Genomic DNA, 22,882 nt, shown 5'->3' on the forward strand with positions numbered 1-22,882 from the left:
AATCAAGTCAAACGAGTTCGCGGCGGTAGCCTCTATCTCGGTATCGTTTTTATTTTTTTCATTGCAAACAAAGCTGTCATGATCTGGTTGGCGACCAACGGGGGGTGCTGACGGCCCCGCCTGCACCTGCACAGGTGCTTGTCGTCCCGATCAGATTGGCGACCAACGGGTAGCGACGTCAGCCCTGCCTGCAGCCTCGCAAGTGCTGGTCGTTTTAATCAGTGACACTTAAAAGGACTCACGGCACGACCATCCGGTGTCGGTTCATTGTTTGCTGCATGTTTCTTGCATGCTTTGTATGCATTGTATGCTGTGCATGTGTTTGTTTAACCTTGGCGGACTTTTACACTTGATTTTCTTTTGATCCTTTGTATTTTTTTCTGTTCAGATGATTTTGATGTTTTACATTTTGTTCCTGCTGACCTTTATTTTAATACAATTTGTCAAACAACCTCCTGCTCACTCCTGCCTGCTTTTTGGGATCCGCACCCGCCATCACCACCTTGCAAAATGTGACAGAATGAACCGACCAACCATCGGATCCCGCAGGTACATCGGACCCGTCTCACTTCCACCCTGTGCCTGGCAATGCTACGTCCACGTTAGCCCAAGCCTCGTCGAGTTTGAATTGCGTCACTCAACGAGCCGTAACGTCCAACGTCTACGTCCGGCCGAGACCTCCTTCCAGGTGGCCGTCCAGGGTGACACTGGGTGTCTGGCAGTGCACGCCCACGTCCAGCCACGCTGTCATCGTGCATGACGAATTGAGTCTCATCCACGACGAGCCGTGCAACGTCCGCGTCAAGGTCAGTCCGAGACCCCACTCACCGCTGGATCCCGGAGCGGCTCAGGACTGGTCTCGTTTCCCCGGTGCCGGGCAGTTCACGCCCACGTCGGCGTCCGGCCGAGACCTGGTCCCATACGGCCGTACGGGGTGCCATTCTGCGCCTGGCAGTTCGACGTCCACGTTGAGCCATGCGCCGTCGCGTGAACGTGCGAGAGGGATCGCACTCACGGCCACGACGATCCGTGCCGCGTCTTCGTCCACCCCAGGCTGAGTCCCGTTCCCATCAGGCCGCCGCTGGAGAGGCAGCGGTTGCAGTCTCCACCATTGTTCCCTGGCGAGTGGACCTTTTGGGAGACTGTTGGGACTTCTGGAAGCAGCCCCTTGAAGGGGGGGGGGGGGTACTGTCATGATCTGGTTGGCGACCAACGGGCGGCGCTGTCGGCCCCGCCTGCACCTGCACAGGTGCTGGTCGTCCCGATCAGATTGGCGACCAACGGGTAGCGACGTCAGCCCTGCCTGCAGCCTCGCAGGTGCTGGTCGTTTTAATCACTGACACTTGAAAGGACTCCCGGCACGACCATCCGGTGTCGGTTCATTGTTTGCTGCATGTTTGTTGCATGCTTTGTCTGCAATCACATTGTATGCTATGCATGTGTTTAACCTTGGCAGACTTTTACACTTGATTCTCTTTTGATACTTTGTATTTTTTCCGTTCAGATGATTTTGATGTTTTACATTTTGTTCCTGCTGACCTTTAATTTAATACAATTTGTCACACAACCTCCTGCTCCCTCCTGCCCGCCATCACCACCTCGCAAACCGTGACAGAAGCGAGCGGTATGATGCTACTGTGCGTATGTGTCTGCGGCCTGGGGATTTCCCATTGCATCATTCATCATGTAATTGCAGCATTTATTAAGAATATGTTCAGAATGATATAACGAAACACATGTACATTATAACATGTTAAACTACACCAATAATCACGTTTGAAAAAAAATAGGGTGTACGATTATTTTGTAGTTTGCCAGGGCATGGAGCCGTGGAGGCTGACAGGTATGCTCTTACCTGTAAGGCAAACATTCTCACAACTACCAACACGCTGCCCTTGGTGTGTCATTTAAATCTCAAACTTCGTATGTCGTATTTCCATTCTCAAAACACATGAAAGCCTATCACTTGACTGCCTATGCCAGGGGTCGGCAACCTTTTTGACTAAGAGAGCCATAAAAGTAAAATATATGTATTTAGAAATGTTTTTCAGTGAGAGCCACACACACACACACACACACACACACACACACACACACACACACACACACACTTTGTGATTGTACTCACCATTAACATGAATGGTTTTCCGTTCCTCAAGATTGGTAAACAATCGGAATGAAAGTCAACTTGCCGGGTCCAGACGCAAAGTTACTGCAGGCTAGCACACGGCTCATTAGCTTCCACACTTGCTTTCTGCTGTCTCTCGCAGAAGTATTTTGATGCTAACGTTAGCATGGGGCTTGTCAAATTGCCACTGACATTCGACTGTTTCATCGATGGTATTGTTTCATTGCATTCAACCTGAAATGTACGATACTCGTCACCTTTTTTACTCCTTGGGCTTATTTAAAAAGGGGCGTATAAGTGCCTCAACATCAATGCCTACCTTCCAATCAAAATTGCTCATTGAAGATCAATGGCCACCTTAGGTCAGGATCATCCAATCAAAATGGCACTTTCCGCCAACTGCAGCCCAAACAGGAAATGAACAGTGAAAAAGCGTGTATGTATTTTGTTTTATCTGTGAGCCAGATGCAATCATCAAAAGAGCCACGTATGGCTCGCGAGCCATAGGTTCCCGACCCCTGGCCTATGCTCATGTTCCACAGCTTTGTTAGAATTAGAGTGATGGACACAGTGGCAGTCACAAGCAGCAGGGTGTTATATTAACTTTGTTTTCTGATGTTTGGTTGGCCACAAAGTAACTGATCAATCAATTGAAACAAAGGGCCTGTGCACGGTTGAATGTTTGAGGAGGTGGAATAAGCACAATGTGTGTTGTGTTTATGTCTCAGTGTCAGTCTCACAGCGAGAAGGCTTTATTTCCATCATATATGCTTTATGACTGACGTGATTTGTATATACATCTGTTTGTGTGAGAAACACCTGTCTCCCTTTGCTCTCTCACATGTGTAACGTGCTTTAAAGAACGTTTTAAGCACTCTGCTGTCAGGAACCAGACGGACACCGCTGATGACTCTTTGGACTCCAATTGTGTGTTCCCAAATATTAAGCGGGACAATGAATTTGCGGTCAAATCCAGTGACATTTGTTTTACTCATTTGTCACCACTCATGATTGATGAACAAATAAATGATTTTAAAGTACTTTTGAACAATTGTCATATGTGTGCCAAACTACATTGCAGCAAGTGCCTAGCTCAAAACTTTTTTTGTTTGAACAGAAGTTCCAAAATCAAATAGTAACTTGCAGTTCAACAATTGCACCCATCTGTATAATGTGTCCCATTCCTCTTTATTGAATTGACACATGTTTTTCTGAACGCTCTTGAATGAAAGTGTATCATATGAATGCAAAAGCACAATAATTCTGTCCTAAAATTAAATCATTAAATCAAAGTAATGTAAAATAAAATAAAAATGCCCTTTTTCTTTTCGGTATAAACCTGTTTTTGGCTCTAAAGCAGCTCTTAATCTGAATTGCAACAACAATGCCCTAAACTAAAGTAACCTCCTGTGACGTCGTTTTCAGTCACCTAAACATGAGAGGAGCCTTGTGTAAAATACCCCTATGAAGCTCAGACCAATAAGATCTCAGCAGTGCTGGGGAGGTAACTCTAAAGTGGTGAGATATGATTACAAAAAAACATTTCACTTGTGTTTGTTTATATTTTTGAGCTTCTTGTTCCTTAGCAAATGTCTTAATTCAGAACTGTGTCCTTAACAGCAGGTCCATGGTGATCCACAATAATATACTGTACTTACTGTAGGATAACCACGATTTTAATGTTCTCAGATACAGTACTGACACTTACTGTATTTTGAGATAAGTATTTGAAACACACTGAAGTGATTAAACAGATTCTAATATGTGATGCTTATAACCAAATTGGGCCCGCATGGGTTTTCTCCCACATTCCAAAAACATGTATGGCAGGCTGATTGAACTCTCAAAATTGTCCCTTGGTGTGAGTGTGAGAGCGAATGGTTGTTTGTCTCTGTGTGCCCTGCGATTGGCTTGCAACCAATTCAGGGTGTCCCCCGCCTGGTTCCCAGAGATGGCTGGGATAGGCTCCAGCACCCCCCGCAAACCTAATGAGGATAAAGCGGTCTAGAAAATGGAGGGATGGATGGATACATGCTCACAAACACATTTCAGTCCCCTTTTTCCCCTTACTTTTACTAAAGATAATTTAGATATATATACTGTGACTGGAAGATAAAGCATCTTAAATGACTTTGAAGTTCTGTTTGTGAAGTAATGTAGGGAAAGAGATTGGATTGGATTGGATTTGCCTTTATGAGTCTGGCAGTGGAGAAATTTACATTTCACAGCAGCAAAGTTATGAAAGGAATGAAAGTAGAAAAACAAAATAGATGAGCTGCTGGAAAGGCAGCCACTCTCGCGGCGCCGTCTTGAAGTAAAAAGAACAACAAAAATATCTAACTGCCCATTTCACGGTAAGACCAGAGCATTGTCATCGAATGGTGAGTATAGTTTTTGCTTTTTTGAATGTTGCTGTGCCGATGACCATTTTGTTTGGGAGCCTTTTACTGAGCAAGTTGCTTGTTCTGTAGCCACAAAGGGACATAAGTTTCCTTGTGCCGGTCCCAAGCCCGGATAAATACACAGAGGGTTGTGTCAGGAAGAGCATCCGACGTAAGAGCTTGGCCAAAACAAACATGCGGATCAAACCTCTGAAGATGGAGGTCACTGATTCGCTGTGGCGACCCCTTGAAGGGAAAAGCCGAAAGGAAAAGAACACTGGAGCAAATTACATACCTGTCAACTTATACGTTTTCCCCGTATTTTATACGTTTTTTCATCATTTTGAATTGTGTACGTCATAACAACTTTTATACAATTAAAAAAATTATGCGGTTATCGAGTCTTTGTCGATGAAGCATGATAAGCGCATGCGCGTCACATTGTTTTCGTTTGATTTTGTATTTCCGTTTCCGTATTTGAAAAGCAGAGTGTAGACTGGAAGAATAAAATATCCCATCAATCAGGCTCCACAAATAACCCGCACAAGCCATCTGTACACCTGATGCAAAAAGATATCTACCCAGCTAAACAGAACACAATTGATGAGGAACTAGATAAAATGATCACAGAGAAAGCACCTACAAGGGATCATTCCTCAAGCTTGTGAAAGAAGAAGGCTACGTTCCTCATCAAGTGTTTAATGCTGATGAAACCGGCCACTCCATTCCATCAAGCCATCAACGACCATCATAAAGATAAATAAAACAACTTTATTATACTGTGCAGTTTATTTCTTTAATTATAATACCAAAGCACATTTATTATACAGAAAATAAGGTATAGTTTGTGTAGTTTTAAGGCTTAAAAAATTAGAAAGTAGAAAATTATATATGACCTTAGAACGGATTATTCTCATTTTAATGGTTTCCAATGGGAAATAAATTGTTGGGCTACACACTTTTTGCCCTACCAACTGTGTCTGGGAACCAATTAAGTTCATAAGCCAAGGTATCACTGTATCTTTGACTTGAGTACCCAGTACGTGGCCTACTGTGGTTTAAATTATTTTGTTATTTTGGTCTTGTTTTTTGGGGAGTTCACGTAATAATAATAAAAGTTAAGTAAAATAATTGAATCACTTGAATCTGCATTTCTACCGTTATTATGATTATCCTAGAATATTATCTCTCCTTCAATTGAAATAAAGCGTGTGAGCACGTTCCTTCTTGTGGTACCTCAAAAACAAGTACTGTAGCTGGGGAGGCGCGAGGAAACGTTGTTCCGAGTACTGTACAGCTATAGCAACATAAATAGCATCGATCTGGCCTTGGAGGGTGTGGTCAGGGTTCGAGGGGCGGAGAACCTGCGTACGCGCTTGTTTGTGATCCTGCGTGCGCGCGTGGGCGCGCGAGCTCGCCGCGTGTACTGTCTGTGTCGGTCCCCCTTGACCGGTCGCGATGATCTGACTTGGGCGTTTTCGCCGACGCAACTCCTCTACTTGACTCATTCTGCCTCATCTCCCTGGCCTCTTCTCCGTTTTCCTCTTCTCGTCGAATGTTGACCACCGCGGCCTGAACCGGTGCAGCACCCGCGCACACCCCGCCCCCGCCTGTGGCTTCACCTTCACACCGCCGTGCGTGTCCGAGACGTTCGGAGCCTCGCTGACTGTGAGGTGAGTGCCTTCCAGTCGCCCCCCTCCTGGCACACGCAGAGGTGTCAGCGTGTGGCCGAAATTGAAACGGTTGTCGGTCATTTTACAATCAACAGTCTTGTCGCGCTGCACTAAACTCTCCTCTATCCGCGCTCTTCTGGACACTTGAGTCCCGCCGTGTTGCGACTTTGGCATCTTCAAGCCCAGTTCGTACACCACACTTGCAAGCGAGAGGAGTCCGCCTGCCAGCATGTCATGTTGACAATTGCGTAACGTCAGTGAAGAGTAACTTTTTGCATCCGATGGGACTCCTGCCCCCATTCAACAATTTGGCTGCGATTTTCCTGGGCGGCGAGGATTGGGTGCCCAAAGAATTGCCATGTCCTACTGCATGGGTGCCTGGGGCGCGAGGTTGATTGTTTTGCTTTGACAGAACTAACAAGTTTTTCAGCAGCACCATGCTTATGATAGATACAGTGCAGAACATGTGCCCGACATCCCAACCTTTTTTTTTTGTCACAGGACAGACCGCTTTAATGGCATGCAATATTTATGATGGAACAACTTGTTGAGAATTGCAGCATTTTTGACACTTGTGTCTCCACCTTGAAATGTTTTGACTTAAAGGACAACCAACGTCACTTTTTTGTTTCTTAACTGACATCAGAAAAACGTTTTATAGCATCTAAAATACCCAAAACACGCAGTATATTTTTATTAAAATGAAAAACACCAATAAAAAATGACTTAAAGTGTCCAAAATTTGCAAAAAAATTGAGCTGTGAATTGGGCATTTTCAGAAAGTCACGCCCCCAGTTCATGACATCACTCCAAGACTAATTCTAAACCAGATTCTTATCTTACAGACAGTGTATTTTCGGTGTTCAAATATCTGACATGTTTCGGCGTTTACTTCCGCCTTCGTCAGAGTGTCACGGATGTTGTTGTGACACACCATTTTCAGCTGGTGTTGCTATGAGGGCGTGACCTACCTGTCAGATCTGACAGGCAAGTCACGCCCCCGCTGTCCGTTCGTCCCTCCAGGATACTGCTCCAGGTAGAAGAGAGCATGTAGACTCCCTCATCCCTGTTGATGGTCCTTGGTCCTCGCTTCCGGATTTCAATGGCCTCCCTGATCCAGCGCTGATGTTTGTTTTCTTTGCTGCGGATGACTCTGGCCTCCTCCCAGTCCATGATATGATTTTCTCTTTTGCAGTGGTCTGTGATGGCTGATTTATGGTGTTCCTGTTGTGCTTGTTCTTTTATTGCTCTTGTTTGTATTGTTTCTGTCTCCTTCTCACACTCGTTCTTGTTCTCTTTTTTTCTTGCATTGAAACTCCTTCCTGTCTCCCCGATGTATGATTTATTGCATGACTTGCATGGGATTTCATATATTGAGTTGCATTTATTTTCCGGGTGTATTTTGTCCTTTGGCTGTACGAAGATCTGGCGGAGAGTTGTGTGTGGTTTGACCGGTGTGTTTATGTTGTTTCCTCAGTGCTTTTTGGATGCGTTCCGTGATCCCTCTCATGTATGGCAATGTTACAATTGCTCTGTGCTCTTGTTTGTTTGTTTGTTTGTTTGCTTTTTCTTTCTCCCCTGTCTTGTGTTGTTTTTGTTTTTGACCTGCTCTGCACCTTTAGTTATTGCCCACTGAGGATATTGGCATTTTTGTAGTGCCTGTTTTATATGTTTTTCCTCCTGTGTTCTGTCCTCCGGGTCCGTGATCATGGTGGTGCGTTCATGTAATGTTCTGACGACTGACAATTTATGAATAGTGGGGTGTTCAGATGTCCAAAGGAGATATTGATCAGTATGTGTGGGTTTTCTGTGTACTTTTATTTTGATGTCTCCATTGTCCGTGTGGTGTATGCTCAAGTCCAAGAAGCCGATGGAGTTGTTTGTTTCCTCTTCATGGGTGAACTTGATGCTGCCTGTGGTGTCTATGGAGTTGAGATGTTTCATAAGCTGTTGTGTATGTCCTGTTTTGATTTTTTTCCAGAATGTCGTCCACATATCGTTTCCATAGTGTGGCTTTGTATGTTTCCCGGGGCCGTTGAAAGCGCTTTCTGTTCCAGGTTCTCCATGAAAAAACCACACAAGATGGCAGAGAGTGGGTCCCCCATGGCGAACCCCTCTTTTTGTCTATATATGGTGAATTGGAAATATGTGGATGTGGCAATGAACTGAAGTAGCTGGGTTATGACCTGTGCTGTTAGTCTGTCCTGAACTATCTGAATGGTGGCTTTGGTGGGTGTTTTGGTGAAAAGTGAGATGACGTCATGTGATATGAACATTTCGTCTTTCTGTACTTTTATGGTGGCGAGTTCTGTAGCGAGTTGCTCTGAGTTCTCGCAGACTCTGACGAAGGCGGAAGTAGACGCCGAAACATGTCAGGTATTTGAACACCGAAAATACACTGTCTGTAAGATAAGAATCAGTTTTAAATTTGATATAAAGTAGACAGGATGAACTTAATACAACTGTCACGCCAAGACGCCTTGCATTGCTGGAGAATTAAAACAATGGCTTCAGATTCGGAGAATATGCTTTCTTGTTACACATCCAGTTATGAATATGATTCAAATAGTTCTGAAGAGGAAAGCATACACGTTTGCAATCGATTAAATAATTTATTTTGTGCCATTTTGAGGCAACATTGGGGGGAAATGTCTCACCCAAAAAAAGAGGCACAAAATTGCCACCAACCTGTTGTGAGGAATGAATCAGCCCGTTTCCACAGGCTGATAAATTCCTTCCATGGAGCTTGGACACCCTCGTCTGACGACCTTTTTTTCGCTCAGGGGCGTTCCTTTAGTGACATCATGTACGGACTCGTCACCAACTCAAAAACAAGACTTCCTGAATATTCAGCACGAGTATTAAAACGTAAAATATAGATGTATGCGGTGGAATCTTATTAAAATATGCTCAGTAGAAGTCATTTGAAGCCATTTTACAAAAATTATGGACACAACTTGTCCGGAGACATCGGTTGTCCTTTATGGCATAGATGCGGAACTGCCGGCACACTTTGTGTGGCCCATCCAAATAATAAAAGTAGAGTTTTGGGTTTACAAACCTGAAAAAAATATTTAAAAAATACTGTTTTCATACTGCATTCGTTTTGAAAGACAACTGGGGGGAAGAGTCTTAACTCATTCATTGCCAGACGTGCAAAAATGTGTCCACTCCAGTGCCAAGGTTTTTGTCATTGTCATTTGAATTCCAGGACCCACAGAATATTGAGTTTTAGGATGACATAAACAGTGAGTACAAGTTAGAAACCTTAGACTCTCTTCTTTCATCAGAAAAAAATACTTAATTCCAAAATTATATGGGTCTGGAGTTATATGAACTTGAAATGAGGGCAGGTGTCCAAAATACAATGCAATACGTACATATTGGTTTATATAGCGCTTTAACACCAGCTGAAGCTGGAACAAAGCGCTAACATGGAAAACGGAAATTTTTCCCCCCTTGCCATGGCCAGCGCTTTATCGGCTCCGAGGCATGAAAAAACAAAACTTGAATGTTTTGCAATATAGCAAGCCCGGTGGAAAAAGCATAAAAAGTAAATTCAGCCAAATTTGGGAATGGCACTCTGTCATATTTTGAATTCCCGAATAAATTCCTCATTGTCAGTGAATGAGTAAATTTGAACAAATATTGTTAAAAGAGTTCTGACACACCTGCTCTCAATGCCCAGACCATCAGTGGTATCCTCAGCGCTTTAAAACTTATGGAACTGTAGTGGACGGCCTTCACTACAGTTTTGGATTTGACACAAGCCATGTTTCCAAGAAGAAGTTTGGCTTGCGATGGGACAGTGTGGATTAGGTAAACCAGAATCAGGGTTGTGTGTCCACCATAGGGTGTGTAGCAGTATTGCTCTGTGAGATAGGGAATAAGGTACTTGATTTACGAAAAAAAACAACAACCGTTTCATGTAACCAGTCAAAAGCAGATTAAAAATAAAGCAAAACAAAATCAAGTTCAAGCCAACATTATTTTGTCTTCTATTTGTAAAATAAACAAACAATACATACTATGTATTTGAAAAGAAATACAGTAAAGTCTCGTTATATCGATATCGGATATATCGATAGTCCCGGTTATATCGATACTATTTCTATGCACGCACGGAGAAAATTACATGCAAACACGGTCGGATAAATCGATAGTCCCGGTTATATCGATATTTTTTCGGACTCCCTTGAATATCGATATAACGAGACTTTACTGTATATTCAGGTACAGTGAGACCTCAACTTACGAACGTAATTGGTTCCCAGAAAGAGTGTGTAAGGCGAAAAGTGTGTATCTCATTTTTTTTCCCCATAGGAAACCATTAAAATGGGAATAATCCGTTCCCGGGTTTCCATAAAATATAGTTTTCAACTAAATAAGCCTTAAAACTACACACACCATACCTTATTCTATGTATAATAAATGTGCTATTGTATTGTAATGAAAGAAATACAGTGCATTGTATAATAAAGTCACTTTATTTACATTTGTGATGGCCATTGATGGCTTGATGGAATGGCGTTGGAGGTATAAAGTCAAAGGGAATTGCTGTTTGGAAAGAGGCACATTACACGAGGACTGTAATTAAAGAAATAAACTGTGCTGTAAAATAAAGTTTTATTTACCTTTTTGATGGTCGTTGATGGCTTATGGAAGTAGAGTCACCTTCCATAAGGACTGTTGGTAACTTAACCTCTGGTGTGGCTTCTCTTTTTTCTTTGGAGACTCCTCATCATTTTTGCTGATTAAAAACCTCTTAATTGACACCTGTTCCTTTCTGACTTGTAAGGTCTTACGAAGCTGAGGCATCACATTATTGTCCATCATGTTGATAATTGTCATAGCCACAGTCTTTTCTGAATGGAACTGTTCGGTAAAAGCCTGCACATCAGAATCAGAATCAGAATCAGAATCATCTTTATTGCCAAGTATGTAGAACACACAAGGAATTTGTTTCCGGTAGAACACGCTGCACTAGTATCGTTGTCAAAAAAACTGCTAAGTGGCACTATACAGTTCCATTTTGGCTACTGTTGAAAGAGTTCAAAGAGTTAATGGCTTGGGGGAAGAAGCTGTTTAAATCATTCCACTTTGCTAACATTGCCTTTATGAGCTCACTTGATGCTGCAGCCATCTCCTCCTCACCCCAGATGTTCTCGAACCATCCGTTACTGGCTTTAAAATCCTCAATAAGCGCCGAACTTCCAGGTTGGCGCATGGCGATATCGGTGTGAATTACCCGTGCTTTATCGCATAAAATAGCTTTACTCACGCTGTGGCCGGATAGCTGCTTTTCGTTAATCCAAATTAACAGAAGTGTTTCAACTTCTTCGTTTGCCCGAAACCGTCGCTTTGAGAGTACGGAAACACCTTTTGCAACAGACGCACCTTTGATGGCTTCTCTGTTCCGGGGAATGGTAGCAATGGTTGACTTAGCATTGCCGTGCTCGGCCACTAAATCACACAAATGCACACCTTGTTCGTGTTTTTCAATTATCTCCTCAGCGACTGTGATTTTATTTTGTGTCTTCTTGGGCTGAACAGGAGCCTGTGGTGGTTTTTCTGTCCCATCATAGTAAAATTATCAGCAAAAAGCTCCAAGTAGGCGATCGACGTGTGCATTCAATAAGAGGGGGTGTGGAAAGTAGTGCCGGCTGGAGCGCTGTTCGGTCGTGTCCTTCCATCGAAGATCACTCCGCCAGATCCGAAGGTCGTGCGCTTGATGGACCAGCCGTGGTGGGTGTGTATTATGAAAATAGTGCTTATTATAAGGTTCGTTCGTAAGATGAAAAGTTCGTAAGATAGGGTGTGCGTAAATTGAGGTCTCACTGTATCCTACTCAGAAAGGTAAATTAATGGTATCAACACCATGATGCTAATTCAAGTTTTGAAATGCAGTAATTGCCAATTTGCCTTTCTAAAAAAGTAACAGAACATGCTAATTATAAATGGATGGATTATCAATTCTCTGTTAGATAAAAAATGCAATTGGACATACTGCTGTATAGCTCAAAATGCGTACATGCATGCATTTTGGGTACATTTACAATATAATTCTCAAATAATAGATAACGCTAGAAACTTTGTTTTCAAATACATACTTGGCTGAAGTCAGCCAACTGAAAAAAAACAGGAATCTTTCTTTGTTGTTCAGATGCTTGATGTAAGTGACTCAAGGCCTCAAACACAGCCACATATAACGCAATAAGCAACTCAATCATCACATTACAAATAACGAAGCAGCAAGATTCAATTCAAATGGAGCAGAACAAAAACAGTATTTCCACTTTTGATCATGATCTAATAATTCCGAGACAGCCTTTTTTGGAGAGAGGGTACAAGTGGACCATTGTTAGTAAATGCCCCAGATGCGTTAGAACAACATACTAATAAGAGAGCAATGGTGGCTCTTCATGATATAAATATAAATACATGCATAAATATTTACTCACTAATACCTTGACACATAGATACCTTCTACACACCCTCACTTCTACACTATTTTTGACAACTAAAATGATAACCACATGAAATCCATCTAAACCCTTTTCTTCTTGCGAAGTGTACTTGTGCCCATTTTTAAGCACAAAGGAGATGTGCAGAGTTGTACTAACTACAGAGGAATAAAGTTGATGAGCCATACAATGAAACTCTGGGAAAAAGTAGGTGAAGCTAGACTAAGAGCAGAAGTGAACATTTGTGAGCAGCAGTGTACGACAGATGCAGTGTTTTCTTTAAGAATACTGATAGAGAAGTACAGAGAAGGTCATAAGGAATTGCATTGTGTCTTTGTAGATTTGTAGATTTGACAGACTTTGGAGAAAGCGTGTGACAAGGTGCCCAAAGAAGAGCTGTGGTATTGCATGAGGAAGTCTGGAGTGACGGAAAAGTATGTCAGAGCGGTGCAAGACATGTATCATGACTGTAACAGTTGTGAGGTGTGCTGTCGGTGTGACTGAGGAATTCAAGGTGGAGGTGGGACTCCACCAGGGGTCAGCTCTGAGCCCCTTCTTGTTTGCTATGGCGATGGACTGGCTGACAGACGATGTTAAACAAGAATCTCCTTGGACCATGATGTCTGCAGATGACATTGTGATCTGTAGCGAGAACAGGGAACAGGTGTCGGAGAAACTAGAGATGTGGAGATATGCCCTGGAAAGGAGAGGATTGAAGATCAGTCGCAGCAAGACGGAATACATGTGTGTGAATAAGAGGGATCCAAGTGCAAGAGTGATGCTACAGGGAGAAGAGATAAAGAAGGTGGAGGATTGTAAGTACTTGGGGTCAACTGTCCAGAGCAATGGAGAGTGTGGAAAAGAGGTGAAGAAGCGTGTCCAGGCAGGCTGGAGAGGCTGGAGAAAAATATCAGGTGTGATGTGTGACAGAAGGGTTTCAGCTAGGATGAAAGAAAATGTGTATAAAACAGTGGTGAGACCAGCCAGGATGTTTGGACTGGAGACAGTGCCACTGAAGAAAAGACAGGAAGCAGAGCTGGAGGTAGCAGAGCTGAAGATGTTGAGGTTTTCTTTGGGAGTGACCAGGTTGGATAGGATCAGGAATGAGTACATTAGAGGGACAACTCATATTAGAGGCTTTGCAGAGAAAGTTAGAGAGGCCAGCCTGAGATGGTTTGGACATGTCCAGAGGAGAGAGAGTGACTATATCGGGAGAAGGATGCTGAGCCTCGAACTGCCAGGCAGGAGACCGAGAGGAAGTCTTCGGTTTATGGATGTGGTCAAAGAGGACATGAAGGTAGCTGGTGTAAGAGAAGAGGATGCCCAAAACCGGGATAGATGGAGGACATTGATTCGCTGTGGCGACTTCTGAGGGGAAAAGTCGAAAGGAAAAGAAAAGGAGTTCTCTGTGTACCGAAATGTCAAAGGGATATATTTCTTTGCTTTACAGAGAACTTTAAATACAAGTTAACTATTCAGATTTTAGCGCTCATCAAAACCTCACGTAATAAGTGACAGATAATTTTGTTCTTCTCTGGAAGGAATGTTTATAAGAGGACTGCAACGACCAATAGAAAGCAGCTATTGCTTGTCTAACCTCCAGAATGTGCATTAGTTCTCTCACTGTCTGGTTTGGTTCCAAATAGAGCTGTAACCAGAGACTGCCTTAGAGACAAGAGTATTACCAGTGTCTGAAATAACGTCTGCACTGACGCCCGGGGCGTGCAACTTTTACGTCAGGCGTACAACTTACAGAACGTCTCCGCCGGGTGGTCGACAACTTTTTCAAGAAAAAAAGAAAGATGCTTTTTCAAATAAAACGTTTGCTTTATTCCGATTTTGAAATCTTCGTTCGGCATGGAAATATCGGAATTTCGGTTCGTTAAACATACATTGAAAGCATCGTGGAAAGAGGAGTTCACGTGGCTTGTAGCAGACGACGCAACACAGACATTGCATTGTGCATGTTGGGTTATTTTGATCGTTCGCTCTTGGTTCATTGCTTCTACGGGTGTTGATGGAGATGGATGGTTAAATCATCAGGGAGCCAGGTCTTGAACAGAAAGTTGATTTAATTTGGGAGAGCGTGGAGGCATCGCGGTGTCGGCCGAGGAGGGACCATGGCGAGAGAGAAAGAGAAAACGGGCTGCAGGAGTATTTACGCGGCGCATAGTATATGACGCGACAGAATGTGACGTAATGAAAATGCGACATCATGTAAAGGAAGGCAGGATATGACGTATCAGGAAGTTTAAAATGTAAACAAAGATTACAGAGCGATGTTTAGAGATGTTTGTATGGTGAATTACCCCAACAGTGCACCATGTCGAACAGTGTATGGACAACCTGGAGCAAAATTATCTGCAAGGGATATTTACGATAAATCAAACTTTATGGCTGCGTAGGCAACTTCTCAGAGTTGTCTGTCCTGGTGTCTGGTAACTTTTTGTCATGAGTTTCAGACACTGGTATTACCGGTACCTACATTTAAAGGACAACCGACATCACTTTTTTGTTTCCACACTGACATCAGAAAAACGTTTTATAGCATCTAAAATACCCAAAACACGCAGTATGATATTTTTAGTCAAATGCAAAACACCAATAAAAATGACTTAAAGTGTCCAAAATCTGCAAAAACATGAACCCGGAAGTGGCCAGTTTCAGAAGGTCCCGCCCCCTTGTTCGTGGCGTCACCCCAAGACGTCTTGCCTTGCTGGAGAATCAAAACAATGGCTTCAGATTTGGAGAATATGCTTTCTTGTTACTCATCCAGTTATGCATATGATTCAAATAGTTCTGCAAAGGAAAGCATTCATGTTTGCAATCGATTAAAAGAATTTAGTCTGTGCCATTTTGAGGCAATAGGGGTGGGAATGCAGCACTAAAAAAGAGGCAGAAGATGGCGACAAAGCTCCGTGTAAGAAATTAATCAGCCTTTTTCGACAGGCTGATTAATTTCTTACACGGAGCTTTGTCGCCATCTTCTGCCTCTTTTTGGTGCAATACGAAATTTTCAGACCAAACAAGTACAGCAAAATGCATTGACGTGATGGAAGGACTGATACAATTTGTCCTTTTTTCGCTCCAGTGACGTAATCAGTGCGAGTCTTAAAACGTAAAATATAGCTATATGCGGTAGAATCTTTGTAAAATGCGCTCAGTAGAAGTCATTTGAAGCCATTTTACAAATTATAAACAAACTCGTCCGGAGACGTCGGTTGTCCTTTAATGGGTAACTAATGGCCCCATGGTGCAGGTGAGTCATGAATGAATGATGGCGATACAGTGATGTCGGATTATATATCTCTTCCAAAGATGTTTTCTCACTTCTCAGTTCACCTTTGCCACCCTGTCCAGTTGTCTGCCAATTCCAATACTGTCTCTTAACAGACCCTTTGGCAGACCACATTCTTTAGCGCGTCACATGAAATACAGGGTTGAGGCACACAATTTCATATCACAATATTCATGTCAAGTACCTCCATATACAGTCGAAAACGGGTGTGCAACTGGAGTTTGGGTTAGAACATCGTTTTTTGCCATTTTTTTTTTCATTTTGTCTGTCACAAGTGTTTTTTTTTTTTGCCTGGCGCTAAGCTAGGCAGTGAATTACCACTAATTGACTGACTTTTTTTCAGAATTAGTGGGAATTCACTGCCTAGCTTAGCGCTTAGCGCCATTGTTTGCGCATGCACAGGGATTCACTTGTCATCTGACTGGCTACCTCATATGTCAATCAAGTACACTGTAAAACTCAACAAGTTGAAAGTACTCAAAATTTTTATGGCAACTGATTACGTCAAAATTTTTGAGTACAGTTTACTCCAAAAATTTTAGTACAGTTTACTCAAAATTTTTGAGTAGTGGAAATAAATTGTATGAGTTTGACTGAACTTAAATGTTATGAGTTTGAATGAACTTAAAAGATGTACTTTACTTTACTCTAATGTTTTCTTGTTATCTTAATTTTTAAGTTAAAATTAGGTTTCATATTTAAGCGTAACCAACTCAAATTTATGTTACCTGAAAAAATATATTCATGTATACTGTACTTACATTTGCCTTCTATGTCTAAAAACAAAAACCCACCTCACGTCTGTTTTAGTGCACATTTTTTTATTAAGGTTTAAAACAACCTTTGATAAAACATTCATGATAACAGTGCCAAATGCACATGTCCACGTACCAAAACAACAAATAAACCCCTGAGCAGTTATTTTTTAGTAATTAACACAACATCGTGATAAAGATGTGAAATAAACACAACAACAAAACAAAACAGAAAAAAACAACAAATTATACTCTGCTGTTCTGTTAAAAAATAAATTCTCTGACAAGCATATACTTGAATAAATACAAGAGAATACATTTCAATGTACTCGTTATAAGGTGCAAATCAAAGTAAAACTTACTAAAAACAAACAGTATTCATGAAATGAAAAAAGACATTTTGGTGAAATCCAGGTTTACACATCAAATTATGAATAGAAAATGAGTCACAAACAGTACATCAATGTTTAGGTATACAAAGCAGAGTAAAACTATGAAATTACTTATCCAGTGTTGCTTTGTTCCGTAATATTGGAGGCCTTCAATATTGCGGAACAAAGCATTTTTCAAACTTAGCAGGCGTGGTTCGAGTGGTCTGTTATCATCAAGACACAGAAGTGTTTTCTGAATGAAGGTGAATGTGTGGATTAATTTTTTGGGATAATGTAAATGCAGTGCATACATTAAACCAAACAAGAGGAGGTGTGTATCAGCCAACCTGGGGAGACATCTCACAATATTGCCATCTTCTATCACAACAGAAATGCTGTTGGGGTTAAACAAGTTGGCGCTAGTTGTCAGTTGTCACGGAGAGAAGTACGACAGGAATGTTTTCAATGTCTGGATCCTCTTCCCACTGCAAAATACATCAATAGACATTTGTGTCAGGCAATAAGTACATTGCATGTTTTGAAGAACTGTGAGTCATCTTCTCGTAGGTATGCATGGAGAGCACGAAGGGCCAGACTGCGCCTCGTGTATATCATGCTGTTCCTTTATCAAAAGCAAAAGGAGATAAAAGCCAAGTTTTAATTTGGGGAAAGCGACAGGAGCTTAACATTGCAGTACTTGTCTTCAGCATCTCAAACCCAAGACAGTGGCCTATGGAGACCTATGGAGAATTAAGTTTAGGTAAAATTCTGTTCAATATAAAAAAATACATACATGTATTATTTTTAATATGATTCAGGTAATTAATCATGTAGCATTAATAAAAATGTAAACATACCTTAGATAATTGTGGTTTTACTCAATTTCCACCCTGGGGCTAAAAGGTAGAATAGAAAAAACAGACAACAAATGTAATCATTTAATTTAATAAAACACCTTGATCCATGTTTACTTTTTAAATTGAATAAATAATCTAATTTACCAGATGAAATGATGCCATCAAGCCAGTCAGGTGTTTGCAGTTTGAAAAATGGTGTTTGCAGTTTCAAAAATACATTAAAAAAGTTTTATGTTTACACATGAATGACCATTTAAAACCACCAATTGTACAGAGTGATATTTCATTTGGCTAGCATTATATTTACTTAGTGCCTTCTTTAAACGGCAGCACAACTGTTGCACGTTGAATTAGCATGACTTATTGTGCTGCCGTTTAAAACAAAGTTAACTCAACGCACCAACCTGCTGACGTTGCAGCATCTGTGTGGTGGATTTCGGGTGACCCTTATAACTTTTGAAGTTCATATAAAACTTAATTTAACGCCCATTTGACTATTATTCTCGAACCCTTGTGGACACAAACATAACTCGCAACACCCCGTGATAGATATTACTCCACCACCGCCCAAACAAACCTTCGCGGTGCAATTCTCCTAATAACCCTGCTGTGTCTTTCAACAAACAAGAGGCGTTTAAGAAACATTCCTACTTACCACAGAAGAGCTCGTAACATTAGGAGAAGTCCTTGGCTCGAGCGGCGGATATAATGCCACAAACGGACTTTCCAAAATATTCCTTTCCTGTGGAGCGACTACAGCATTGACACACTGGGTCCTTGTAGTATACATATATAGTGTATTAAATACGATTGTTTGTCTTTCCACCCTAATTTAAAATAAATAATCCGTCGGTCTCTGCCAGATTCAGCCGTTGAGAATTCAAATGTCGTCCAATGAGAGGACGCAGTGACGTCATCACACAGCTTCCTGCCGTGAACTCAAAATGTTTGAGTAAACGATTGCCATGAACTCAAAAGTATTGATCTACTACAAATTAAAAACGCAGGACTCATTCAAAAACTCAAAACATTTGAGTTTTTGAAACAAAAAATCAGATTTTGAGTTGACTGACCTCAATGACTTTAAGTCAGCAGTACTGTTCGGGTTTACTGTGTACTGTAACAGGACTGCTGATATGCTGACATTGTAAATTGCACGGTACATGGCATCGTTTGGATATCAATGCCACAGCAGAAGAGTTTTCAACGCTTGTAATGTGAAAGGCCGGGAGCCGCGTTGAGCCAGAAGCATGAGCCGCATGAGGCTTGTGAGCCGCGGGTTGGCCACCCCTGCTGGAGAGGTCCCTCTTATCCAATGGGATGCCAAGATGATGCTCGGTAGTAGCCGTTGGCCGAACTGCTTTAAGTATGTTGTCTTCAGGAAACCATATGGTGCATGTTTATGTATTAATGTATTTGTTTATTTATTTTTAGCATTCAAAAGAGCATAGAATGAATCAATTTCCCATTCCTTCACCCACAAATATATTATATCACAGAGGCCATCGAGAGATTGCTGACCAATGTCAGAATCAGAAACATACTTGGCCAAGAAAAAATATTCTGATTCTGTAACTACAGTAAAGTCTCGTTATATTGATATTCAAGGGAGTCCGAAAAAATATCGATATAACCGGGACTATCGATATATCCGACCCTGTTTGCATGTAATTTTCTCCGTGCGTGCATAGAAATAGTATCGATATAACCGGGACTAGCGATATATCCGATATCGATATAACGAGACTTTACTGTATATCTATAGCTAGCCTGTGTGATGTAAACTCTTTATTTATTTTTTTATATGTCAAATGACTTGAGTGTGCCAGTTGCACCTTGGTTGATGTTAATGTGAGCTTGAGTATTTTCACCTTTTTTGCATGGGTCAATGAGGACGCATAGACGTAAGCCAGCTAAACCCTCGAGGTCATCAATACTTCCGACTCACAATACTACATTATTGCACTCGAGGCAAAGTACTCATTTTGCTCATTGCATAAGACTAGTTCTCCATAAATCCTCGTCCAATTAGGATTCCACAAGACCTTTCTCTCATTGACTGGCGCTATTCAGCCTGCCCCGGCATGACATCAGACCCTCTCTTATAGCCCACTTTACGCTGCTGCGCTCAAATAATGAAAACTGCTAATTAATGACTAATCAACATGTGTGACAAGCACATCCAGTGAGGAGTGACTGCCATCTAATCTTCTGATTAAACCGGAATACAGAGATGCTCTGTTCAACTTGCTCTGTTGCACTGCCGCAGAAAAAACAGGCAGCCCGCACACATGCATCCACGCTTGCACCAGAAAACTCATCCTTAACACACACTTTGCTGACACGTTGATTACTGGAATAAAAAGTGGAATTTCATAGTCACTTAAATCTCAGTCCAGTTAAATGCACATTGAAACATGCATGTTCAGCTGCAGTGTGCACAGTTTTTCAGTGAATCAATCTACAAGTTGTTGAGACTGAGATAAGATTTGTAATCTGTGTACAGTGTTCAAAATGGCCTTTTTGACTGATGGAATACAATGCATTACAGGCAATTAAGATGTTCACATGTGCAGTTGTCTCATTACTCATTTATGATGGTACTCTTGGTCATGTTACTATCGAAAGTTTAGATAACTCCCAGAGTCCTCCTGCACTATTTTTATTGGAAGTGTCGAAGGAGTTTAAACATAAACACTGCAAAAATTGACCGACCTCCTCTTGGGGTTGTGGTACGGTCAGTACATAAAGTTCAGTGGGCTCTAGAAAAGACTTCACACTTCGACTTGGATTTTGTCCATTTTTTGAATTGAGGGGGGTATGTTTGTGTTCTGGCCTCAAGAGCTGCAAGATTTGGGGTAGGTCAACCATGGGGCATAGGGTAGGATTTCAGAGAAAAGGGAGTTAGCAGTGTGACAAATTGGTGATGTGTGGGTTAATAGTGGGAATTAGTTGTCTGGACTTATATTGATGTGAGTCTGCAGACGCCTTTTCCATCCGAAAGAAATTTAAACTTATCAAAATGCTTAATGCAGTTGTTGGGGAAATTCGCGAAATACCCCAACAGCAGTGGTTCTTAATCTGGTTGGAGGCACCAAACCCCAACAGTTACATATTCTCATTCACCAAACCCTTCTTTCAATGACTGGGCCCACTAACTGCAGACTAGTGGACCTCTGCGGCGGAGGATACACCGAACCCCTGAGACGACTCACCGAACGAACGCCTAGGGCAGGGGTGGGCAAACTTTTTGACTCGCGGGCCGCATTGGGTTCTAAAATTTGACAGAGGGGCCGGGCCAGGAGCATTTGGAGGGAGTGTTTGGGCCGGAAATACTAAACCTAAAGCATTAAAGGACAACCGACGCCTCCTGACAAGTTATGTCCATAATTTATAAAATCACTTCAAATGACTGCGACTGAGCGTATTTTACAAAGATTCCACAGCATATAGCTATAGTTTACGTTTTAAGACTTGCGCTGAATATTCATGAAGTCTTGTTTTCGAGTTGATGACGACCCCCATGTGACGTCACGTTTGGATCGCCCATGACCGAGAAAGCGACACATAATGCATTTTGGGTACTTTGTTTGGTCTGAAAACTTCTTGTTGATCCGTGTTGATGGCGAAATTAGAAGGAAAACACATAAATAACGCCATGGTGAATCGTTGTGTGTTGCACCAAGACAACTATTTGATATTCGCTGACACAAATTCCCAGCTGACAAATCAGCCCATTTCCAACGGAGCTTGGGCGCAATCTTCTGCATTTTCTGGGTGCTACATTGCTGTCATTGACGTCTCGAATTGATATGGGAGGACTCCTTGAATCAATTGCAAACATTTATGCTTTCCTCTTCAGAACTATTTGAATCATATTCATAACTGGATGAGTAACAAAAAAACATCTTCTCCGAATCTGAAGCCATTGTTTTGATTCTCGAGCAAGGCAAGACGTCTTGGCATGACGTCACGAACAAGGGGGTGGGACCTTCTGAAACTGTCCATTTCCGGATTCATTTTGAAATAATTTTTATTGGTGTTTCATTTCATTTAACTAAAAATATCAGCCTGCCTGATTTGGGTATTTTAGATGCTATAAAATGTTTTTCTGATGTCAGTGGGAAACAAAAAACATATGGTGCCGGTTTTCCTTTAAATGTAGTGTATACAAACCGCATAGCACAGTAAGAACACTACAACCCAATTTAGTAACTGTCTTTCAAATGTGAAAAATATCCCTGATCAGTTAATAAATTTGTCTCAAGGAATATGGCGTTTACATACTATTTCGCAGATACTTGGAGGAGGAAATGGAAATAGATTAAAATAACATATGCACTGTGATTTATCAAGATTGCGTCTGTTTTTAATAAGTTTTCATTGAAGGGGCAAAGTTAAAGAAATCAACATTTATTGAAAAATTGAATCACTTTCAACATTCAAAACATATTATTACACAACGAAATATTCAAGCTCAATAATACCTACTTGTGTTAAATTGCGCCAAATCATAGATGGTTTGTCCTGACCGCGCCCTCAACAAACTCTCCACTGACGCCCTCGCCTTCACTCGCAAACAATACACGCGTACCGTCGCCGAGCACACAGACATAGGCTACCTGCAGTTGAAATTTGCATACACGGCACGGCAGCCAATCAGAAGCCTGCTTCTTTCTTCCAGACTTTATCAAGCGTTATAAAGTCGTGCAATTGCATGTCATTTTCCAATATAGATGCACAGAACCTCAGCCCAGAAGAAAGATTCAAAAGAAGCTAACAACATATGTGACGCTACAAAACGTAAATTTACATTAAACCGTAACTGTGAAGTGTACGTGGGACTTATGAAAGGGGCTTGCAGATGAAATCAACCGCTTTTTCAATCGGTTTGACAAGACGCCAGCCGCCCCCGGCCCACCGTCAACTTCACCTGTAGCTGCACCTGCACCAAC

General features: G+C 41.8%; 2 protein-coding genes across 4 annotated transcripts in view; both read left to right on the plus strand.

The window, feature by feature from the left end:
- Positions 1-3,158, plus strand: part of cobl (cordon-bleu WH2 repeat protein) — a 63,246-nt gene extending 60,088 nt beyond the window's left edge. The window contains exon 17 of the mRNA XM_088997998.1: positions 550-3,158. Within this exon, the coding sequence (XP_088854124.1) occupies positions 550-606 (57 nt within the window). The 3' untranslated portion in view covers positions 607-3,158. The remainder of the gene's footprint in view (positions 1-549) is intronic.
- A 2,701-nt stretch (positions 3,159-5,859) lies between these two features.
- The window catches only part of grb10b (growth factor receptor-bound protein 10b), a 135,448-nt gene continuing 118,425 nt past the window's right edge, over positions 5,860-22,882 (plus strand). For 2 of the 3 annotated variants that reach the window (XM_088998806.1, XM_088998808.1), the window contains exon 1: positions 5,861-6,182. The gene's annotated coding sequence lies outside the window, so the exon portion shown is untranslated. Of the gene's footprint in view, positions 6,183-22,882 lie in introns of all 3 variants that reach the window. The other variant, XM_088998809.1, reaches the window with a different exon arrangement.

The sequence above is a fragment of the Hippocampus bargibanti genome, linkage group LG06, assembly GCF_051943395.1.
Source record: "Hippocampus bargibanti isolate YZ-2025 linkage group LG06, ASM5194339v1, whole genome shotgun sequence".
NCBI classification, from domain to species: domain Eukaryota; kingdom Metazoa; phylum Chordata; class Actinopteri; order Syngnathiformes; family Syngnathidae; genus Hippocampus; species Hippocampus bargibanti.